At 41.9% G+C, this 22,504-nt stretch overlaps 2 protein-coding genes across 2 annotated transcripts in view; one reads left to right on the top strand and one right to left on the bottom strand.

Moving 5' to 3' along the window:
* The window catches only part of T265_06862 (hypothetical protein), a gene marked incomplete at both ends in the record, with an annotated part of 63,925 nt that overhangs the window by 25,348 nt on the left and 16,073 nt on the right, over positions 1-22,504 (bottom strand). Inside the window, 4 exons of the mRNA XM_009172244.1 lie at positions 7,615-7,838; positions 9,485-9,575; positions 17,089-17,187; positions 20,453-20,515. Of these exons, the coding sequence (XP_009170508.1) occupies positions 7,615-7,838; positions 9,485-9,575; positions 17,089-17,187; positions 20,453-20,515 (477 nt within the window). The remainder of the gene's footprint in view (positions 1-7,614; positions 7,839-9,484; positions 9,576-17,088; positions 17,188-20,452; positions 20,516-22,504) is intronic.
* The window catches only part of T265_06863 (hypothetical protein), a gene marked incomplete at both ends in the record, with an annotated part of 41,137 nt that overhangs the window by 13,413 nt on the left and 5,220 nt on the right, over positions 1-22,504 (top strand). The window contains 9 exons of the mRNA XM_009172245.1: positions 6,910-7,053; positions 7,092-7,203; positions 7,246-7,478; positions 9,702-9,925; positions 12,804-13,499; positions 17,122-17,233; positions 19,395-19,481; positions 20,157-20,211; positions 20,255-20,375. Of these exons, the coding sequence (XP_009170509.1) occupies positions 6,910-7,053; positions 7,092-7,203; positions 7,246-7,478; positions 9,702-9,925; positions 12,804-13,499; position 17,122 (1,410 nt within the window). The remainder of the gene's footprint in view (positions 1-6,909; positions 7,054-7,091; positions 7,204-7,245; positions 7,479-9,701; positions 9,926-12,803; positions 13,500-17,121; positions 17,234-19,394; positions 19,482-20,156; positions 20,212-20,254; positions 20,376-22,504) is intronic.

A 22,504-nucleotide genomic window follows, 5' to 3' on the forward strand; every position in this document is an offset into this window, starting at 1 on the left:
GTCGGACGGACATGACCCAGTCATGTCCTCAATGACGCTTATGCATCCAAGCTGTTGCCTTCAGTGTTTATTTCCCTTCCCAACCTCCACTTAACATTAGAGGCACTGTCGGACATGACCCAGTCATGTCCTCAATGACGCTTATGCATCCAAGCTGTTGCCTTCAGTGTTTATTTCCCTTCCCAACCTCTTCCCACTTAACAGTTCACCTACAGTGCTGCATTCATGCACTAATTTATTACCTCTTGCCACCAATGCGCAGCTACCTACCTCACCTTCCCGAATCATTGGTGAAGGAACCTGTGGCAGCTACAACCACTGTACGACAAGTACACTGTTATTACAGATGGCAATAATGATGGTGATAACAGACAGTTGCCAAGTGCTCTATTAATATTTGACACCTCAGCCAGCACACTAAAGTTTACTAAGACCAAATCCTTTGTCACCGCGGTTCGTTCTAGGGCACTAAAAAGCATCTTTGTTTGGTGTTTTTGAAAAGCTTCAGTGCATACAAAGTGTAAAAAATCATTTTCACAAGGAACAACGTGATATGCGACATTATCATCCGCTATACTTGGGAGGCTTCCTTATGTGCTGGCTGAAGTCCCACCCTGTGTAATTGCCCATATTCGTCCTCCACGCAGCACAGTCTAGAAACCAGAAAAAATCCTTTCTACTTAAGAAACCTTCAATAAGATGTACTAGTAGCTGATCTGTCTCATTAAAAGTTCACACAAATTTAACAGAAAGAATTTTGGCCGTAAGCTCTCAGTCGGAGTTCTGCCTTCATGCTTGAAGGGGTGCAGTGCTCAAGAGGCTAGCGTCTCTCTAGCCTGTTCCTAGTCCTTTTCATCTATTTTCTTAAATACATCGCCATATTTAAGCTCTTGGCATATTTAAGTGTTTTAAGCTTACTGGCTCTTGTTCCGCCAATACAACTAAATTGTTCGACAGCACGAAACAATGCGGAATATTATGTGCTATTCAATAGTCGCCGAATGTTTACGGGTAAGAAGACTCTACTAAACGCAGACAATCCACTATCTGGGGGCTAAATTAGTGGCTGAAATTACCTGGTTGGTGATAAAAAATTTTCCGAAGCTTTTTCTTTCCCAATATTGGCTTCAGCTCTTTTTACTCTCTTTGGTTTATTACTACAATTATATAGACGGAGCAATATTTACTTTACAATTTAAGTGGTGCTATATCGCTGCTGGGCAGCTCCTGTCTAAGGGAGCCTCCATAGATATCGGCAAGATGCGAAGTTGGCTCTGGCGCAACTTTAGCGCTAGTGCAGCCCTGTTTGGACAACAGATGTATGTTTTCAACCGAAACGTTTTACCGGGATTAGGCATAAAAAGCTTCTCTTATACAATGGATGTTTGCCTTTAATTCAGTCACTGCTATAGCAGCAGTAGGCTGGCGCAAATTTCAGGAGATCCGTAATAGTCCAGAAGGCAACAAATATGTTTTACACCAAAACGCTCTACCGGCATAAGTCGTAAGCATGTACTAAGGAGCCCTCGACCACGCCTGTGAAAAATACTTCTTGAACTAAATGTCCACACTGATATTATGGGGTCAAGAGAGCAGAAGGGCTCATATACATTCTATTCCATTTATGTCAGACGAGAAAACGGAATCAAATTGAAACATTTCAAACACTTCACAACTGAGTGTTTTGTTTGCTTTTTGGCTATCGACCTTTTCCAAAAACGTACAGATACTTGTTGTGTATTCTTGGATTATATTGGAGTATATATATTGTTATATTATATTACTGGATTATTATTATTGGATTACATACCTGATTCCGAAGATTGGTTTGCGAGAGGTAGTTTCTTTTACTTCCGCCGATAGCATCAAAAGTTGTGTTCCATTTTCTCAACTAGATTTTACGATCTGTCTAATGGGGTGTTATCCTCTCTCATTGGTAGTACTGGTTTTAACGATGCTTTAGCAAGGTTTGTAAGGCAGGAGTAAGCAAATTCAAGTCATACGGCCCCTAAATGCAGCGCATTATCCGTTATCTAACGATCAGGAGTACTGTGCTGCAGTCCCTCTTCTATCACACAGCGACTATATTTCACACCATAAGCATGAACTCCATTAGGGTAATTAGCACACAAAATGATCTAAAAGCGCAAATCACAAAACTGTAATTCGCTACTATTGTCAACTAGCTATAAGAGTACATTGGGGCAGTGTACGGCCACATGGTTTCGTCTGTTTATCCCAATTCAAATTGTTGCACGTGACCCACTATGGTGTGTCAGCTTATCTGCCAGTCGGAATTTATTTGAATACTTTGAGGTCCCTTTGGCTCTGTGGGCTGGGTACTTCACACATAAACAGATTTATCTGTGGTAATTCAATTTAGCATCTGATCTGAGTTCAGACATGAAGTGTAAGGAAGAAGGTGTCAGCAACCGCATGTTTTCGCTAACCCGTCCTGCTGCATGCAGCAAGGCAACCAGGCTGAGGGCACCACGCCACGGCCAATGTGGCATGAGAGTTTTGTCAACTGTCCTGACGACCTTCCAAACGATGTCCCAGAAGCTTTGCTGGTCTTAGATTATGTCAACAAATTCGTAACGAGTGATTAGAAAACAGGTATTTGGTTGTGCGGCAAGTGCTTTCATCAGAGAAAACATCCTACACCACCGACTACGACGGTGTGGTCATGTACTACGCATGTCAAAACATCCTCCCTATACAACCATCTATCACGACCTTTGGAAATAAGCCAATCTACCTGAGTTTACCGGATAACGGCGATATGTTGGCGGACACAGTCAATCGTCACTCATTTCAATCCCTACAACGCACGTTTTCGGTCGAAAATCTGCGGTCTTGGTTTACAAAACCCTTTGCTCAACTTAAAACCCAAAGGCAAGATGCTGGTCTTCATCCAGAATATGGTTGTTTATTTTTTCTCCGGCGGAGTATGTTGGGCGCACAACGTGGCAACTTTCTAAGAGAATACACAAGCACCTCTCACACTGGAATACCAATAACCTCAACAATTCAGCCAGAAGCTCAATTGCGTCCCAACTAATGACACAGGGGAAAACATCCTACACCACCGACTACGACGGTGTGGTCATGTACTACGCATGTCAAAACATCCTCCCTATACAACCATCTATCACGACCTTTGGAAATAAGCCAATCTACCTGAGTTTACCGGATAACGGCGATATGTTGGCGGACACAGTCAATCGTCACTCATTTCAATCCCTACAACGCACGTTTTCGGTCGAAAATCTGCGGTCTTGGTTTACAAAACCCTTTGCTCAACTTAAAACCCAAAGGCAAGATGCTGGTCTTCATCCAGAATATGGTTGTTTATTTTTTCTCCGGCGGAGTATGTTGGGCACACAACGTGGCAACTTTCTAAGAGAATACACAAGCACCTCTCACACTGGAATACCAATAACCTCAACAATTCAGCCAGAAGCTCAATTGCGTCCCAACTAATTGACACAGGGCGCGTAGTTATTCCAAATGAGTCATTTCAAGTCAATTTCCATGTACCAAATAGACTATCAGTATTTACTCAACGGTGTTGCTTGTCTTCGGCCGGGGCAGTCGCTATACTCCTGCGAAGCCCGATACTGTGCTGTCAATAACGTTTCGTACGAATACAAAAATCAATCGGTCAAGTCACTCAACAGCCCTCCTGACCGTCTTACAGTATCCAACTAGGTGTGGTACGGGAGGCGCAGATAAGCATTCGTTTGTGTCTCCACTTTTTGCATTTCACTAACCAATCTTCGCAGCGTATTCCATTTTTCGCTCCTTTTTTATGCATTAGATATGTAATGACCTGATAAAGAGATCCCAAAAACATTAATGCTCGTCACTGTGTTCTTTCCAAGCCGTGAGAATATTTAAGCAAAATACCGTCTACTGAGAACAGCTTTCTTTGTGCGTCCTTCAGAATGGCGCAAACCGCGACATGGACAGCGTGTGACTTGGCAGAAGGGCGTGAAAGAGACTACGAAGGGCCTGGGTCTTGGTATTGTTGTAGCATTACAGGATGGAGTTCCCTGGACCCCACCTGTAGTTAGCTGGAGACGTTGCAAAAATAGCGGCTAATCGATGTCAGTGACGTTCGTGCTATTGGTTACTCTCTAGACTGTTCGATGAAGCGGTTAGAGGTGTGGGCACCTCAGAATATCTAATATGGGCCATCAGAACGTTCCTCCCTCACCCACTCATTTTCTTCGTTCGTTTTTCGTTCAAAGAAGTTGAAGGCCCAAAGTTGGGCTTAGGTTGATCACTTGACACGGCTAAATAATCTGAGAGTTAAATTTGGGGCCGATATATCCATCTGGTTTTGCTTAACCATCGCCCAGTACTCTCCAAAATACTGTCCTAACTAAACCGTGATTGGTTAATTTTTTGTGACATAAATAGGTGAATTAAAAAATGAGTGAAGATAATCCGGAAATATCTCCTGTAGTCCCAAAAGCTTGAGATTCGCCAGTTATTGGGAATCCAAGAAAAAATGATCAGGTAAAGCACAGATGGAGTATCTTGGATAAAATAAATTTCAACTGGATGCATAAGTGCAAAAGACTCAAAACGATAATTTGGAGAAAGGCTGGCTATTGAATACCATCACGACCTCTGAGGAAAATAAAGTTTTTTCACAGCACTGCTGCTAGGAAAACATATCAGGGTAAAGCTTGCTAATTACCTTTGAGCTGTTGTTGAGTGCTGACCGCTGAAATCAAGAATGATCTTCGTCAACCACAGACTCTCTAAACACCGCTACAGATTGGAAGTCTTTGTAGGTGGTTGTATCCTATCTATCATTTTCAAAAATGTCGCAAATAACTCGTTTCAAGGTGCTCTTGGAATTGAATTTCGATAGGCGTTCTCCACTATATCCACTACGTTGAAATTTGTGACACAGCGCTTTGTAGATAACCGAAAGTTTGTAGATATATCTTGCCATTGCTAAACATTTTAAGAAACAAACGATTAGAAGATAATCTCCGGAAGCAAATTTGAAGTGAATGCTAAAACGATGGTATTCCCACGCCCTAAACAAATGAGTTTGCCTTTTCGAATGCCATGTGAGTGCGCCCGTTCAGTTTAGATCATTGCACAATTACGTCCTTGGTTCTAGTCTCACACCGATTTTGAGGTTTTACCAGGGACATCTGGGTGTAATGACTACGTGTAATGCAGTTCCGACTAAGTTATTCGGGCAGTAAGACCATATGAATGTCGAACTTCCAGACTATTGCAAATATTTGGAATAGTGCCACACTGTGTGTTTTCGGACCAATGAAAATAAGCCCTTTTGTTTGGTCTGATATCATTGGACTGTAAGTGCCCTGGCAGTCGATTCTTCAACTTGAGAAAACTGACATCAACTGAAGGTTCAAGAATAACTAAGCTCTCTAAGAAACGCAAGATCACTTTAGTTATGTGTATATCCTATTCTGGGTCAAGCGTCATATCTCACAGCACTCAGGACAATCCAAAGTATCCCGCATCGATGAATGTGTAAATGATTATTTCACGATACCGAGGTTCAAATAACAAGCGAAAAGAAAAAAGCACAGCAGTGGCATAAAACGCGATATGCGACTATGAACATGACCTTGCAAACTGTACGTAACAGCGAGTTCAGGTGCTGTAGAACAGTTCAAGATATATAAACACAATCTAGATTGTAGTTCAAAAACTCATCGATTTGATTGAAAGTTAGGTGATTTTCACAGGTCAGCTTAGTGCCTATAGTTTTCGTCATCAGTGTAAAATCCTTTGATAACATGGTTCGTAGTTCAAAAACTCATCGATTTGATTGAAAATTAGTTGATTTTCACAGGTCAGCTTAGTGTCTATAGTTTTCGTCATCAGTGTAAAAATCCTTTGGTAACATGGTTCATAAATTAGCTTCTTACGTCAAAGAATCCAATTTGGCAGACGCAAGGGCCTCCATTTGTTGTTATCTACTTATACCCTATCTGCAGTGCACATTTTACCACCTTCAAAACGCCCCGGATACACAACTTAGCAAACCATTTAAGCCGGTTTGTTTTTTGCTTGGAGCCAATCTTTCTCCAGTCCAAACACAGTGTTGCAGTTTTTGGCACGTCAACATACCGGCATGGCTTTAGTACTACACGCAGAGAGTGAGTGGGTCAATCAGAAGCCTATCTAGCTCGGTGCTTATCTTGTTGCACAACCTTGGACCCAATTGTGCTAATATCATCTTTTCACTTAGAAAGTTTTTTTGCTTACTTCTCACTTCGATTTGTGCATAAAAAACCGAGACTTTTGTAAATGCGTCGTGATTTTAAGATAGGATTGGACCGCTTTTAGTCTTGAATCTAAGGTAAGTTCGCTGTACCCTTCTTTCATTCATAGCTAGTCTAGGCACCCTAGCGTATTTGATTTTTGAAAAGCTATTAGCCGAGGCAGCCAGAAAGCTTCGGCAAGAACATGGCACTATGCAAGCATTAGGGTAAGAATCACGGTGCTTACCCATTCCCGCCCATACTGCTTGACGAGGTTGAAATTCAGTGTGGGAAGCGAGTAAGAGTCCACCGTCCCAAGACATTTGCAGTGCTGGGATAACTATTCACCAAGGGCATTTTAGAAAGTATTCACTCTTCACTGTGATCCGATTGGCAAATAAAAGTAAGCCTGCGAATTGACCGTAACGTTTGTGAATTAGGCAGTGCTTGGCCGCAGACCTGTCAATTTCTAATTAGCTTATAATCAACTTATGCTTCAGTTGTTTACATTCCTACAATAAATCGAGCGACTTTATCTTGGTAATTGTTCCTTTGAAGGAACATGGACTATTGGCATAGTTTACTAGTTCGCATGTTTCACTTGGTAATTACATACCTTCCTTTTTGTGTTTCTTACCGTCCGTAGAACGAAGTGATTGAGGAACAAGCGAAACGAATAAAAGAAGCAGAAAACAAGATAGCCATTCTACAAGCCGCACTCGATGTTCCTGGAACAGACAACAACCGAGTGGAAATTCTTCAGAACTGCTGCGAAAGATTGCAACGTCAAGTATTTCGGTGACTCCCTTTGACTCCACGATTTTCAAGGTCTTTGAAATGGAAGAATTCTTGCACGACTACGGTCTGGTTTGGGTTGGTACGCAAACGACGACAGACTTGACAAATCCATCTGAAAGCGGACCAATGGGCTTGAGATTTGGTAAGTTGTACGCTTGACCGAGGCGATTTCATTGGATCACAGGCACACCAGAAAAGAATAATGTTATATTCGACAAAATTGTTGCCAAAATTCATGCATTGAATGAGTGGGTTGGTCAGGATGAATTGGAAGTTTGTCGGGATCCAAAGTATGTGAATCGCGCGTATCTGAAGGAAAGACCAATGATTCCAATTACCCTCTATGCGGATGGCATCTGTCTGTACAGAGGACCATTTCGACCATTCCAAGAACAATCAACAATGCAATTTATTCAGGTCAGTTTCCTAAATACCTGTTCTACACTAGACAATAAACGCAATTCGGTGGATGAATTGTCGCTAGTGAGAGTCCGATTTTGGGCTCCAAAATATTTTCCTATAGAAACTGTTTGCTTTGCATTAGAACAGCCACCATTCGGATAGTGTGGGTAGAGTCCTGATCGACAATATCAACCTCATCATCATCATGATCATCATCATGATCATGATCAAAATAATCATCAAAATCATCATCAACATCATCATCAATATCATCATCGTCATCATCATCATCATCATCATCATCATCATCATCATCATCATCAATATCATCGACAGCATGCTTCGCTGCCGTACAACCATAATTTAATTGAAAGCCTTATTGTGAAGAAAACAAAGGTGGATGAAGAAGGGACTTAGTGCTGGCTTACTACAGTCATTGCGAGGTGCCTAAACCTCAAAAAACTCATTCAGGCAATCAGGATAGGAAACGACAACATGAATGCAACTGACATCGGTTGGCACTTCGCTGCCGTACGACCATGACTTATTTGAAGGCCTTATTGTAAAGAAAGAACAAAGGTGGATGGAGAAGGGACTTAGTGCTGGCTTACTACAGTCATTGCGAGGTGCTCAAACCTCAAAAAACTCATTCAGGCAATCCAGATAGAATATGACAACATGAATGCAACTGACATAGGTTGGCAGCCCTGTCTTGTAGTGTACCCAACCAGGCGCAGTGTCGATCACACGGTCCCCATCCTGGAAGTCGAGTAGCACTGACAGCACCCAAACGTTTCGTGATTTCTTTCATAATCTGCCATGCAACTGAAACGTGAAATGTTGTTTAAAGTTCAGATTTGTTCAGTTTCCAACAACCGTACTTATTGCGTTTTTTTAGACTAGTATGGTCCAAATTTGTCGTGCTAGCAGCCACATGCCGACTAGCACATGGGTGAGTGAGAGACCAGCCAGTCATTAGACAAATCCTACCCATGTCTACTGTTATGCCGACTAGCACATGGGTGAGTGAGAGATCAGCCAGTCACTAGACAAATCCTACCCATGTCTAATGTTACGGTTCAACCACGCAGTGAGCAAACGATTAGATATGCGGATTGTGGCAATACTCTATCCCCAGCTATGTTGCTTGATCCAGACTCCTAGCACGGCGAATAGTAAGAAGACGAAAAACCTCGGGCAACTTTAATGACCCAATCAAAACGCAATCAACAGGAGAATTAACGGAAATGACGATTCATAGTTTGACCTTGAAACGATACAGCGTTTTTGGAGATATTGATATCCCCAACACCTACATCTTGATCGCTTAGACGGATTGGGTTCTTGAAAAACAATTTTTAATGCATCTTTTGCTCTTAGCTTCACTTATCAAATAAAGCCTTTATCAAGGTAAGTCAGATAGAACCATACGTCCATTTGGTTTTCAAGGAATGAAATCAACAAGCAAAAGGACTCGAAAACACTGGCCTTAGGCATCCAAACAGTAGTTCTCTCCCCTAGAAATTATGCAATGACTGTACGCCTCCACTAAAGAGACAATTCAGGAGACACGGACTACTCTTAAATAGTCTCCTTCCAAGATGTGAATCTCAAACCGTCCAAGTTTTTCAACTGGTTCCTTTACCCTCTGATGGGAGATGTCACATTGAAGTTGTCATTGATCCGTTGTATTTGGTCAAATGTCACTTCGCTGGAGCAATAGCCCGCTACCTTAGCGAACTGCTTTTGACCGAAATGGATCTGGCTAGGTCGACGATTTAAGCGTGAATACACCGGCAGCAGCAAATGGTGAAATATACAATAATTGAGATGCTGATGAAAACCACCAAAGGTGAAGAAAAGAATGAAGGAATATGTGGTGACCCAATAATCATTGTTTTTTGAAAGAGGTTAAGATAAAAGTTCCAAGTGGTTGAACAGATTCCACTTCAGGTGGAAGCCGGATTAACGTTCATGTATGTCAGACTTTTTCACGGTTAATAGTCGTTTTCAGGATCTACCTGCGGCGAAGTGTTGCTTCACTGCAGTACTATCATCGTCGTCATCATCATCAGTCAACATGGTGCACTTGAATTCAATTTCGCAGAACACCTGAAATCCACTTGTTATCAGCATGAAGCCTCTACTTCACTTGAGAGTTCCTAATTGAGAAACAAATACGTAAACCCCACGAACGTGGAAACGTAACTCCCTTTTCATGTGCGCGCTTTGTTGTAGGACATCCTTGACGGTTACTTCCCCTCAGAGCTCCAAAGAGAATTTCCGGGTGGAGTACCTTTCAGTTTGACGGATAAGAGAACCGAATACTTCATTCACAAAGACCGATTTGGTCAGAATGGTTCACCTCGCAGGAAAGACTGTGGGTCATTGGAAGTGAACGAAACTCAAAAATCTAGCAAGCGCATATCAGATGATCCAACCGGACTCTCGAAAAACCACGGGTGGGTCTTTCTAGTAACCGTAAAACAACACCAAAAATAAACTGTGATGTTTAGCAAATGTGGTCAAACCAAGGTTTATGCAGTGATGCAAAACACAAGGCCATCAGTTGGGCGTTTTTTCTGCATTTCTATATGTTTTACGCATCATGATTCGGGAGGTATGTAAGCGTTCCTAGCTTTGAGAATTTAGCTAACTACTGGTTTTGGAGGTTGCAGTCAAAAACGCATTGCTCTTTGGACAAATAGAAAAATAAATGGTTGAACATTCAAAATTTCAGAAAGATTACCGAGCAAATTGATGTCTAGAAGAGTTATTCTTTATGTAAACCAGGTTCGTCAGAAAATAGCGGCTTTTAGTGAGCGGTTCTTTTTAAGTAGGCTGTATTTTGAATTACGCCCCACACAACCTATGCATCTTCAGTTTTTTATTACCGTTTCTTACTTTGCTGAGAGGTACAACTCTGGTCTCTCCGGAGGATAACAGGCCATTCCGCAAATAGTCATGAGATAAACAACTCTCCTGTCGTTTCGCTGAATAAACAGATATTGACATGTGTTGAACCACAAACTGGTTGTCACTTTGTACATTATAGTTCATCTTGGACGAGTAGAACTCAATATATTATGCCATATTCAGCAAGCAAACTGAAGACAAGGTTATGGATGAAACCCTCAAACGCTCATGCCTGTAGATGCGATGAGTTTTACACCCAACTAGTCGGGGAGTCATTTGCGTAAAGAGAACTGAATCCTAAATTGTCTTCCTCAAAGCGATTCTCAGGTACGAGTTTCTCAAGAAGTGAGAATGCTCTCGTCACGGTGTGAAAACTGGGAATCAAAAGAACGGTTCCACTTTTTCGAGCTTTGAGTGAACATCACTCAACCGAAAATTCTGAGGTAGCAAACTGTATGTACTACTTAAATTCCCCAAGGAGCTGAAGTTTAGAACCTCATGATGAAGACAGAGCGTGCAATATCAAAGCAGTCAAGCATTCAGTAATTCGGCATGACAAATTGGCAAACTCAAACCCTGTTCCATCCAATTCAATATTTATGGAAGTTCAAAAAGACTACTGACATTTGACAAGTACAGTACAGCCGGTTGAAAGTTCTTGAAAGGACGCTACTCTAGGCTGAAATTTCACTTCTCTCCAAACCTACCCCACAAGACTGAGGATTATGAGGGATCGACTTTAATTTTTCAAAATTCTTTCAGTAAAGTAGGTAGGAATCGTCCATAAAGACCGCGTGCACACAAAAACCGATAGCCCTAGCTTATTGTCACCCCTTGTCGAGAACCCTGATTAAGTCTGCTGATAGTTGCTCCATGTGCTTCGACCGTTTTCACACCGTGTTCGACCGTTTTCTTATCACTACAACATCCTCAAGGTGTGCGTTGTGTGAGTAGAACTCGAATCATCTGGCGATGCTTATCCAGTATCTACTAAATACACATAAGTATACGTGCATGAAGTCACATCATCGTCATCATTTTCGTGTTATATCTTAATAATAACCAACTCGACATACCGTGACCTCTGACCACAAGTTGAAACCATTCATGATCATGAGGTAGTTCTTATCTCCTGGAAACGCAAATGCACATCCAAACACCAGCACTAGATATCGCCATATCTTTTGTTGAGAATGTGCCACTGGACACTGCTCATGTTCAATCAAAGCCTGAGTAGATTTGGTTGAACAGGGCGTTATAAAGATCGGAAGGATTCAGGTAAACTGTGCTTGTCAAGGGATCGGATCATGACCATTTCACTTGTGTAAGAAAGTCGTGCTTCATAAATGGCAAAGCACACGATTGGCCAACGTGCGATTTCCATAAACCGCCGATCAAATGCGACACATTAAGCGTGCCACATTCCTTAAAAGTTGGTGCCTTCTACGGAATCGGTGCGTAAATCTGAAGAGTAGTCGCTCATTTTTTAAATTGTAAATACAAACCTCCTGTGGAACAGCAGCTGCGGTGTTGCGGAAAGTTAGATTTCCGACATTTGCAGTAGTTGGGCCTGCTGTAAGCAAAGCTTGGAAGGGAGCACAATTTACGCATATTGCTATCTTAATGCTGAGATTGTATCTATTGAGGCTTAAGTGTATGATCAATTTGTGGCACAGTTCGTGTGGCGATTACAGTTTGAACACAAACAAGCTTCTCGCTGTAGTGTACAGCGAGCAGGGGGGACGAAGGTGTAAGTCAGCGGAAATCACTGCAATTAGGTTCAAAATCCCGAATACGGGCATTAGACTAAATCACGAATTGATACAACGAAAGTTTAACCAGAGGGCGGCTATTACTACAACTTGGTTCTGTTTCCTTTTCGGCTCCCTTTACGTTATCCGCCCTTTCAGACGGACACACATTTCATAAAACGAAGGTAGTTCCCAGTCGAATATCCATCGAAATAAGTACACCATAAAGAGGTTACTTTCCCTCAGAATCTCATTTGTCAGAGCCAACCCAATCATACCATGTACACACAAAAAGTGATGCCACTTTATTGGCAAGCTGAATAACTTACCTACCATGGACAACAATTAATATAAAATAAAACAAGTGATAGCTTTTTGAGGTACTCTGCTTCCCTACTTAAGGGTGACATTCAGTCCATTGCCACTTCCTTTGTCTTCAGGTGTTGTCTCTAGGGACAGCAAACATGTTAAAATAGGTGAAAATATGTTTCTATTAAAATATTTCTGATCCCACCGGTGTTTCCCCAGGATACAATTCTAACTGTATGAAAATATCCAATCAGACCTAGTTACTCAATCAGTAGAAGAGCGCCAAAGCCGATTTTTCTGTTTTGACCTAATTCAAACAGCAACTGAGAACACATTAAAATCTCTTGTTCCCTCATGTTTTCAGCCACATACAAGGTACGGAGACGAAGCTCTTGGAAGAAGCTGGACTGTACCCGACTTTCGATCTTGAGCCGTTAACTATGGACGATCTGCTCAAACGGTTACCAGAGAAGTCAATCACCAAATCCGGTCAAATAGTTAACATTCGACAAGACATACAAGCAAAGGTTGGTGGTCAGTTCGGCGAATACGCTGTACAGCAGGTGAATCTCCAACCTCAGGTCAATGAAGACCTATCCAGCGTCGCTGGCGCGGTATCCAAATTCCTGTCACTCCGAGTCCGTTCAGAAGATGGGTCACACATCTACAATTTGCGGATGGCATCTACAGACACTGTGAGACAGCTATACAGCTGCCTGAATCTTGCTAGGTCGGACACAAATCCCTATCGTCTTGTCACAATGACCGCAGTACAGTCAACCAGTGCCAACATGACAGATCGGTATTGCCGTCAAACCTTGGACAACTTAGATGCGACCTTGGAAGAAGCTGGTCTTGGAACTAGAACAATGCTACGTATGGAGAAGACGAAAGAAGTGAAATTTTCCTCAGATCTGAGCAAGCTGTTTACTGACCCGGTTCTAACACAACGCGAATGGAAACCACCGACATCATTGACCGCTGGTCGCGAAGCTGTGGATGGAACACATAGCCAAACGAACAGCGAAAATGGCTGTCAGACAACACGAAGACAGGATTAGTCTCCAGTGACCGAGGCAACGCGTTGTACATAAGGTCACGGACGGAACTTCCCTATTCGTGCTTGTCAGCCCGATGGTCAATAACAAACTTACCGGCTCTAATTTGTTCTTCTGCATGTATGTCTGAGTTTGTATATTACAGGTAGAATGTCAGGCATATTACGTCGGAGAAAGTGATTGTGTGGCGTTGCAAAGAGACCCTCATCGGCATCGGCTGGCTGACAAATTAGGATGCTACTGAACCTGGCTGGATTTTTCCTCTCCGGACAGGCTATGTTTGGATATTGTCCTTTGTGTTGGGCTAAAACCGATCATCTACAGCAACGCAGTCAAGAGTTGCTCATATAGACAACAAGAATTTCGAAACAGAAATTTCCACTACCCGACCACATTTGGCATACCTAAATCTAGCGGAATTTACAAGCGCATGGCCCGATTCTTACTGGGTTATCTTCCGGGAGCAGGTTTACGTTAGATAACTTGAATGTATACTAGTCTAATGGTGTATGCTACTGGTGAGGGACGCGAGTAGTCTGGTCGTTTGGAATTTCCACCCACGTCTTATGGAAGATGGAGTTTATTATGGAACTTGTAGAACCGCCTTGCAGTATCCATTTACATTTGTGTAATTATGAAAGCTCAAGAAGACGCGTAAAAGTCTGCGCGTATGAAAACTTTACTTTCCTGTCCAATAGTTTAACTGGTTAGTCGATGTTTGTTAACGAATGACTGCGCGGCGAAGAATTTTCCTCCTTTCGCCAGTGGTTTGATTTTTCTGTCTCAGCTTTGGGTGCACCAAGAGCACACCTTATAAGGGTGGATGACTCCACATTTACTTTTATGAGGTGAGTGGCATGTTTTTTATCCAACTTAATCTGGTTTTGCTCCGCGCCTCATGTGGAGCTAAGTTGACTGCCCTTGTTGGACAGAATTCACGCTGAATGGTTGGACGTGTTGGACGATAACATTCTGAACTTCAAACAAGCTCCGAGATAGAAGCCTCTTCCTGGGGATAGGCACAAAAACATAGAAATCCATCTTGAACGCCTTCGCTTCGGATAATCTGCTACAGTAGCGTTAAAGTGACAATCAGCTAAGCGTTTTCACGTGGCTGGCAATAAATTACTGTTTCACGTTTTCATAAGGCTATGTAATGCTTTCCATAGTTATCCAGTATTAATGAAACGGGTCATGGTTTTGATATGAATGGGAAAAATACGAATAGCATAACAAATTGGTTTGAAAACCACTAACGAAGGGACGAAACTCATTCGGAAGACAAGAAATCAAAACCATGAGTTAAACGAGAATAGGAAGGACACCCTTGTGTATTATTTCTGGAACTTCAGTCAAACGCTTATGGAAAACCAGAGTGAAATAGAACGTGAAGGTTCGACTTGACTAAACCACATCCCTAAAGTCAAATTTGGTGGATTTTCCTCATTGATAATACGGGTGAGTTCATATCAAATGACCGTGGGTCGTCTTAAACTGCTGGGTGGGGGGATAGTTTGTTGGATGCAGCAGGCGGGTGCAAGCCAAACAGCCACGCGATTCAGATGCTGTCATGCAGATGACCGGAATAACACAAATTACAGTAAAACATTAGAGTTTCAGGTCCAATAATATCCTAATTGGAAATAGCTGTGGAAGTTGGCCAAGTTAGGCAACATCTTGACTTCTGTTAGCAACTGCCATGTGTATCCGATATTGGTCTTGAAAATGCCATTTTTAACCCATAGGATACGGGCTGGTGCATCTTATAAAAGCTTTTGTGAGATCAGCGAAGAATATATTGGGATAGCATGGGACTGAGTTTGAAGTTGCACGACAAAAGTTTGGACAAACTGATGAAAAGTCTTTTGCAGAGGATTTGGACTGGGCGCAATTGAGATACGCTTACCTTAGGTGTGCTGAAGCGGGTTCTTTGCCCAAGTGCTGAGCCTCAACTCCAGTTGGTTTTATTCAGTTGTTCCGACAACCCCATGAAGTTCATGAAGTTCAGCTTATATTCAAGCACATCAGCCGCGTTATGTGCGAAATGAGGTAACAAGGAAGGAGGTTCACAGCAAACCTGTGAACATTTGGCGACGATCGTCATCACCTTCAACAGAGATTAAACTGTGAGTTTGGAGGAGTTTAACCACAGTATGTCGGTATCAGTTGGTTCAAGCAAAGCCAAACAGTGGGAAAAGAATTGAAGTGAGATCCGGGTAAGCGACTAGTAGCACTTACGTATGGATTAAATATTACCGAGGAACATATCTCGATCACATTTTACACTGGCTGCGATATCCAACTGCTCTCTGAGACCACGACATCCACGGAAGTTTCAGTTGTCTCACTTCCATTACACTTTCATTTCGGAGACCGGATCCAAGCTTGATACTCGAAGTGTGGGAAAAGTGTCCTGATGGTAACAATTTCATGTTTGGAATACATTTGCCTGCATTCGAGCTGAGCTAAGTGGTTCGCGCCTTGCTCTCGGGTACTGTCCTAAGAATATTAACAGCACACTACGCTCATTTGCGAACAAATTCGGTTTTACGAGAGACTCACCTGGAACCTAACTGATCTATAAATACCAACAGCAGTTTACTTCGAACTGGAGTGATTGTGGAGTTTAAAGTTCAATTAAAACGTACTTTCAGTGAAACCTCGAGGAGTGCGTTTATCTGAATAGCCACAAAACGTGTCGAAAGTTTATGGGCTGTCGAAAGGCTTTCAGCAAATTCTTGAGTAGAATACTCCTTTGAGGAATGTGAGATGTGTGAATTATGCAACCACACAAATTTTTCAGATAGATTTCTGTTCAAAAATGTTGCTGTGTTCTAACTTAGCAAACTTCACAAGTAGTATGTGAGGGATCGATCTGGTCATTATCATCTATCTATGTGTAAGTCATGCAGATAGAATCCACCAAAAACCGTAAAAATGTAACTTAATCGAACGTTCCTCATCACAGTAGCCGGAAAATTGTGGAGATCACTGTGCCTAAAACGATATTAGGAAACCGACTGAAATGCGCTCTGTTAAGTCCCCGGAAACTTTCCAACTGACAAAAACCGACTAATACTCAAACCGTAACTCCATAGATTTTAATCTTCAAAGGAAAATCCCTGGGCAACTATATGCAAATCCGTTTTTTTGTTTGGTTTTCTTGTTGGAAATTTTTCAGTGAATCAGTGACAATAGTTAATATGCATTCAAAAAAGCTATTACAAGGGCTGTAGAACGTGACACAAGCCGGCTGAGTTGACTGCGATTAAGTGCACTTGCGGTCCGCACAGAAGAGGAGTAGTGTAATAAATGTGAATTCACATCATAAATACACGAGATGCAAACAAACGATAGACGCTAAGTGTAGGAAATGGTCCCGTTTCCTGATGACTTCTGTCGTAGACCAGCTAGCATTGCACCCTTTAGATGGGCAACAAACTGGTTACATGGGATTCAAAAAAAAATTCCGAACGAATTCGACAGATGTAATTAATTGAACATCGCATCCTTTTTCAACTAATGAAGGCAAAAAATCTAAAAATTGGTGGGCATAGTGATCGACCTGTACTATTAGGTGAGCATACTCACCGTTCGCATTCCATCCAGAACCCAATAACTCAGATGCTGGAGAAACTGCCAATTTTCCGTCTCACACTCTGTGCCAGAGAAGTCTACTTTCTCAGACAACTGGCGAAGCCGAATAGAAAAAGGAATCAGCAGATCTAAATTAGAAGTAGGCACCTTTTCGCACAGTACATTAAAGGATTTATATCAGGACTAATTTGAGCAAGTGTTCTTTGTATCTGGAGTTTAATTTCATTCTTTTTTTTGTGATTACTTATGAACAATAAAGTACTACAATTATTGCATTTTCCGCATTCGGCGGCTTCGCCCAAAAAATCATGATATTCTGAGAAATACACTCATTTGCAAAGCAATTTGGTTTTCACGATAGACTGAACTGAACCTCTCGTTTATGATATTCTTCAACTGAATGAACGAGAGATTCAGTTGAGTCTCTCGTGAAAGCCAAATTGATTTACAAATGAGTGTATTGCTCGAAAACAGTCCAATTTGGGTTCAAGTAGAACATAAGGTTGAAGGAAACTCGAGGACTGCGCCTACCTGATGAGCCCCAAGAAGGGCGTAACCGGTCGTGGGCTGTCGAAGATTTTTCAGCAACCTTGTGAGTAGTTTCCTCCATAATATTTTGCTTTGCAGATAGCACTTTGTATGTTTCTCTCACCCCTTGAAAGATCGTTGATAAGGAAACCATTTGGCCTGCCCTTTGTTCCTCATGTTGTTTTCAGTTGTTTTGAAAACAAGCAAATCCGACTAACCTTACCAACTTCACCGTCGTGCATTGAAAATGCTGTTAAAGAGACTGATCCCCGAGTTCAGCAAGCACTGTATTTTTTTCGGTTGTTGTCATATTTTTGCGGATTCTTTAAAGCTTTAGCTGGGCTGTTTAAAACGAGGCAGGTAGGAACATTCACACCTAATGCATGAAAAAGGGAATCTTTTGGACACAGTTGTTTTGTTTGCCTCCTCTCATTGACAAAAACCCGGCGTTCTCAATTGCTGATTCAGCTTGTTAAATTGCGCATATCGGGTACATTTTCCTATCTATGAATATTGATATAGCGTTACGCGCAATTCCAGAATGTCCATGGTTCAAACCTAACCTCGGTATCTTGACTTCCCCTGTCTAGGTTTGAGTAATGTAATAGAATCTCAGACTTCATGTTACTTTTGGATGGCAAGATAGTGATGTAGCGAAATGGTGTTACAGCTAACCGACTGTTATTTATTACCAGTATGGGTAATAGTTAAGCCCTGAGGTGTGCTTGCATCCTGATATCATGTCTTTGATGGACATGAGATGTGGTTTTATGGGTGTGACCCAACGATGTTGTACAAACGACTTGTCAGTAAGCATAATGATGACATACAGTTACTTGCGTGTCCGTTTTGTTTGACTCTTAGTTAAGATCTATTTGCACGGGACTGGGTGTATCCGGTTTTAGCTGGCTAGCAATATATAAGCGCTCTTATCGTTCTCACATCCATGGTCCCCCTTCTGCTCTGGAGCGCTTATTTTAGTCTATTCCCCTATCGGAACTCAGCAGCAGCGTTTACTGCTTAACTAATTCATCAATTATCTAAACCCCATAACAAAAGTACTGCTGAATACAACCTGCATATTTGTCCCAAGTATTGTATCCACAAACGACACCGGTTAAAATGGTTTAGAGTAACGCCAACGGCTTAAATGGAACAGATTACCAATGAAGTTTCAGAGACTAGTAAGAACAATCTCTCGATATAACAACGGGTGCTAGCACAAACGTCAGCATGCTCAGTTGTGGGTTTCTACTTGAAGATCGGAGTGGTATTTTTCGCGTCAGTCAATGAAAGTCCCGCTTACCATTGCTTTCTGCATAAAAAACGTACTTGTTGTGGGGGCGATGTCCCGGTTCATTTTGTGGCTCGTCTAAAAAATGAAGTGGCTTGCACAGTTGCAAGCTGCCTTCATTGATTGATCCCTTTTTTGAGGGTATTGTCGCTGCAGTAGTAGCTTTCGAAAAACTGAACGCCTGCTTTGCACTAGAAGTACACCCGAACTGTGGTTGCTCTTTCGTCCCATGATGTTCCATGCACAATAAGGCGTACAGCGTGGTATTTATAAGGTTGGTGGGAATTTGTAGACTGCGTCTACCTGATGAGCCTCAAGAAAAAGGAAACCACTGGTAAGCTACTAAGAGGTTTTCAGTAACCTAATCAGTAGTATGTTCATTCAAGAAACCTTACTGTTCAGAGCATGCATAAAAACAATAAGCCGAATAGTTCGGTGTACTCTTAATCTACTAAGCAAGAATCCTTTTTTATTACAGATGGATCAGATATTTACGAAAGACAATATCCTTGCATTGCAACAACTCTTGCGTGATCCGGATGAGAGTGAAAGTGAATCGGAAGAGGTGCGTTTTCCTATTGAATTTTTCCAAAACTTCAAACCGGCCCTGAGCTTCTATACTTACATTAAAGTTATACGGGTGAGCAAGCAGCAAGCGGGCTTTAGACACTGGTCAACAGAATGAAGGTTTTCCTCTTCAAAGGCTGAATTTCTATGGGATCACGGTCTAGGCTGTGACTACAGGTTTTGGTTATCACTCCACATGAAAGTAAATTTACTAACAACTTTGTCATGTAATTTGCTTAACCATAGGTTTCCACATGTATCGCTATTACTTCTGGACCGCAGGTCATTAGAAGTTTTCAAAGTGTGGGTTTTTTCACTTCATGGCGAAAAACTGCTAAAAAGCAGAATTTCACTTTATAATTTGTGATCACTACTGATCGTGGTCAGTAGTATAAGGTGTTCCGTACGGAGAGGAAATTTAGAGACCGCTACATTTGGCAAAGTAACTAAATAATCTAGCTTTAGGGAGTGTTTTATTCTGATGGTGGTACATGATATCACCCATGATATCACCCTTCTCCATAGATGGACGCTCTCCCCTTACGTTGTGAAGGACCCAGTTTACCCATATTCCACAATATTGCCAGATATATGAACTTTAGGTGGAATAAACGCAACCGGCATGTAGAAACAAAGCATCATAATACTAACACAGCCATTTTGTCTTTTTTAGAAGAAGCCATCCGTTGCTCAAATGAAGCCCAGCGATATTGGACCAAAACCAAGAAGTCTGTCTCTTGTGGTTCCTTATATTTATCTGGCTGTGTGCAGCAAAATCCAAGAAGGAGAAGCAACCACAAAAGATTCGAAATCCAGATGAAATATGGGATGTCGATGAAGTTCCCGAGGGCAATGAATATGGAGATATTTACGATCCAAGACCGCAGCCCGAGTGAGTTGCTTTGTGTAGCAGTATTACACATACGGTGCAGATAAGAAATCCAAGTTCATTGTCACTTGGAGACTCACGAGGCCTTGTCCCAAACAGACCAAATAGGAGCGCCAAACTGAGTAGCGCATCCATAGCATTGGCTAAGGAAATCCAAAAGAAATAGAAAAGTAAATAAGATCTTAATACAGAAGTTATGGCCTTATTCTGCTGAAATATTTTTAGGGATAACGAACATAAACACATCTTTTGGTAGGTTGTTGTCGAAACCAAATTCTGGTCAATAACAGTAGTATTCGTCCTTCAACACCGAACACAGAGACAATGAAATATCAGTTTGGCAACATATGACATGTGGTTTGTACAGAAAATTTGTTTGCAACTAACGTTTGAGTTTTCAGTGCATAAGTTGACAATGTTTTGACGTCACTGTAGGTCAGAATAATGCCAACAAGTACAATTGAGTTGCTACTGTTTGTTAAATGTCGAGACGGGCAACGGTACTCCTTAAGTTGACTGTCCTTTGACAAATGCACTCATTCGCATCTAGAGGTCATGCCTTTGAACAATAAAGCCGTATGGATCGCCCGACACGGTGTAAACTCTTCCCTTAACGAAAAAACCTGATGTCGTGTCGCCGTCATAGGTGCCGGACATTAGCACAATCTGTCCTGGTCTTCGTGGTTCGAGAAGTAATCTCATCTCCGGCCAGTCTACCAGAGCTCATGCAACTACCCAAGTAGGCAAATTTGTCTGCCACATTTATTGGCTCGCCTGCTAGCATGAGGTTTGGGTTTGATCCAACCAGGTATTGTAACAACACTTTACACTTTGCAAGTGTGAAACACATGCCAAACCGTGCGGCAGAGTTATTCAAGTCATTTAAAATCGTTTGCACTTTAGAAGGATCTGAACCACGAGCAAACGTCCTAGGAGCATTTCGACTGCCGAGGTTTCAGAGGCAGGCAGAGGAATTTCAAGCAGCACTTAATAAAAAAGTTCAGGAGGAAAGGTTAGAGAGAGCGGTCTTGTCTTACACTACTAAACGTGGTGAACTCAGGCAAGAGTTTGCTGTCTACTCATACCAGTCCATAGAATTTCGCATACAGCACACTCATACTGCATGTAAATTTGGAAGGGATGCCTTTGATCGCCAGACACCGTCAAAGTTTCGGACGATCGACAGAATCAAAAGCAGCTTTCCGATCAAGCAAACCATAGTGCTATCAGCCTGGATTCCTTTGTATCTAAAGTGCTCTCTGGCATTATTTTTCACAGGTTAACCGCTTATTGGGAGAGACAGATTCGTGAAAATCAGGATGAGCTTCGATCTGGCCCAATTCACTGCCAATATCCTTACCTTGGAATAAATTCTTGAACAGCACCCATCCGTGCTAAGTCTCTCGTTTATAATCTTGGTCTTTAGCTGAATGTACTGCGGAAGGTTGTCTCCTGTTTCAGTTGGTACACAGGTAGACATCGCTGTGCATTGTCTCAGCGGGATGTACCACTCATAAAGCTGTTGAAAATTTGAGAATCCAAAACCGTTTCTTGGGGGTCCTCATGCAGCCAGAGTCTACAATTTCCATCAAGTTTGCATTTTCCTGAACCCAAACTGTACGCGGTTCGGAAACTACACTTTATACTTTTGTACAATTATGCATTTTGTCACAAGGGAGAACATCCTGTTGGCGAAGACTCTAAGAATGCAGCTATCTCATGATCTCTACGAAGAACAAAACCGATGGTGAGCAGTCGGTGTGTTTTCCGTAGGCGCATGAGTAATGTGTTCTTCCAGGAAAAAGAATGATTATTACGGCTGAGGAGAAGAGTTGTTCAAGGTAACTTTAGTCTAAATTTAGAGTGGGTACACTATGTATATGAGATTTTTTAAAAGCCAGCACGCTTTTAAAGACTGTAATAGATGAAGTATCTCCTGAACACGCCATTTACAATCCAGAGAGAGGTACTGGAAGTTGTGGAGCGTTTTACGTATCTTAGAAGTTGTATTAGTTCTGGTTGTAGTGTGACAGTTGAAGTGAATGCATGAATCTGCAAGGCTTGGGTCGCGTTTGCTAATTTGGGACACCTATGTCGTCAGAATGGTTTATCCCTGAATCTGAAGGGACGTG

The sequence above is a fragment of the Opisthorchis viverrini genome, assembly GCF_000715545.1.
Source record: "Opisthorchis viverrini unplaced genomic scaffold opera_v5_148, whole genome shotgun sequence".
In the NCBI taxonomy this organism is placed as follows: Eukaryota; Metazoa; Platyhelminthes; class Trematoda; order Opisthorchiida; family Opisthorchiidae; genus Opisthorchis; species Opisthorchis viverrini.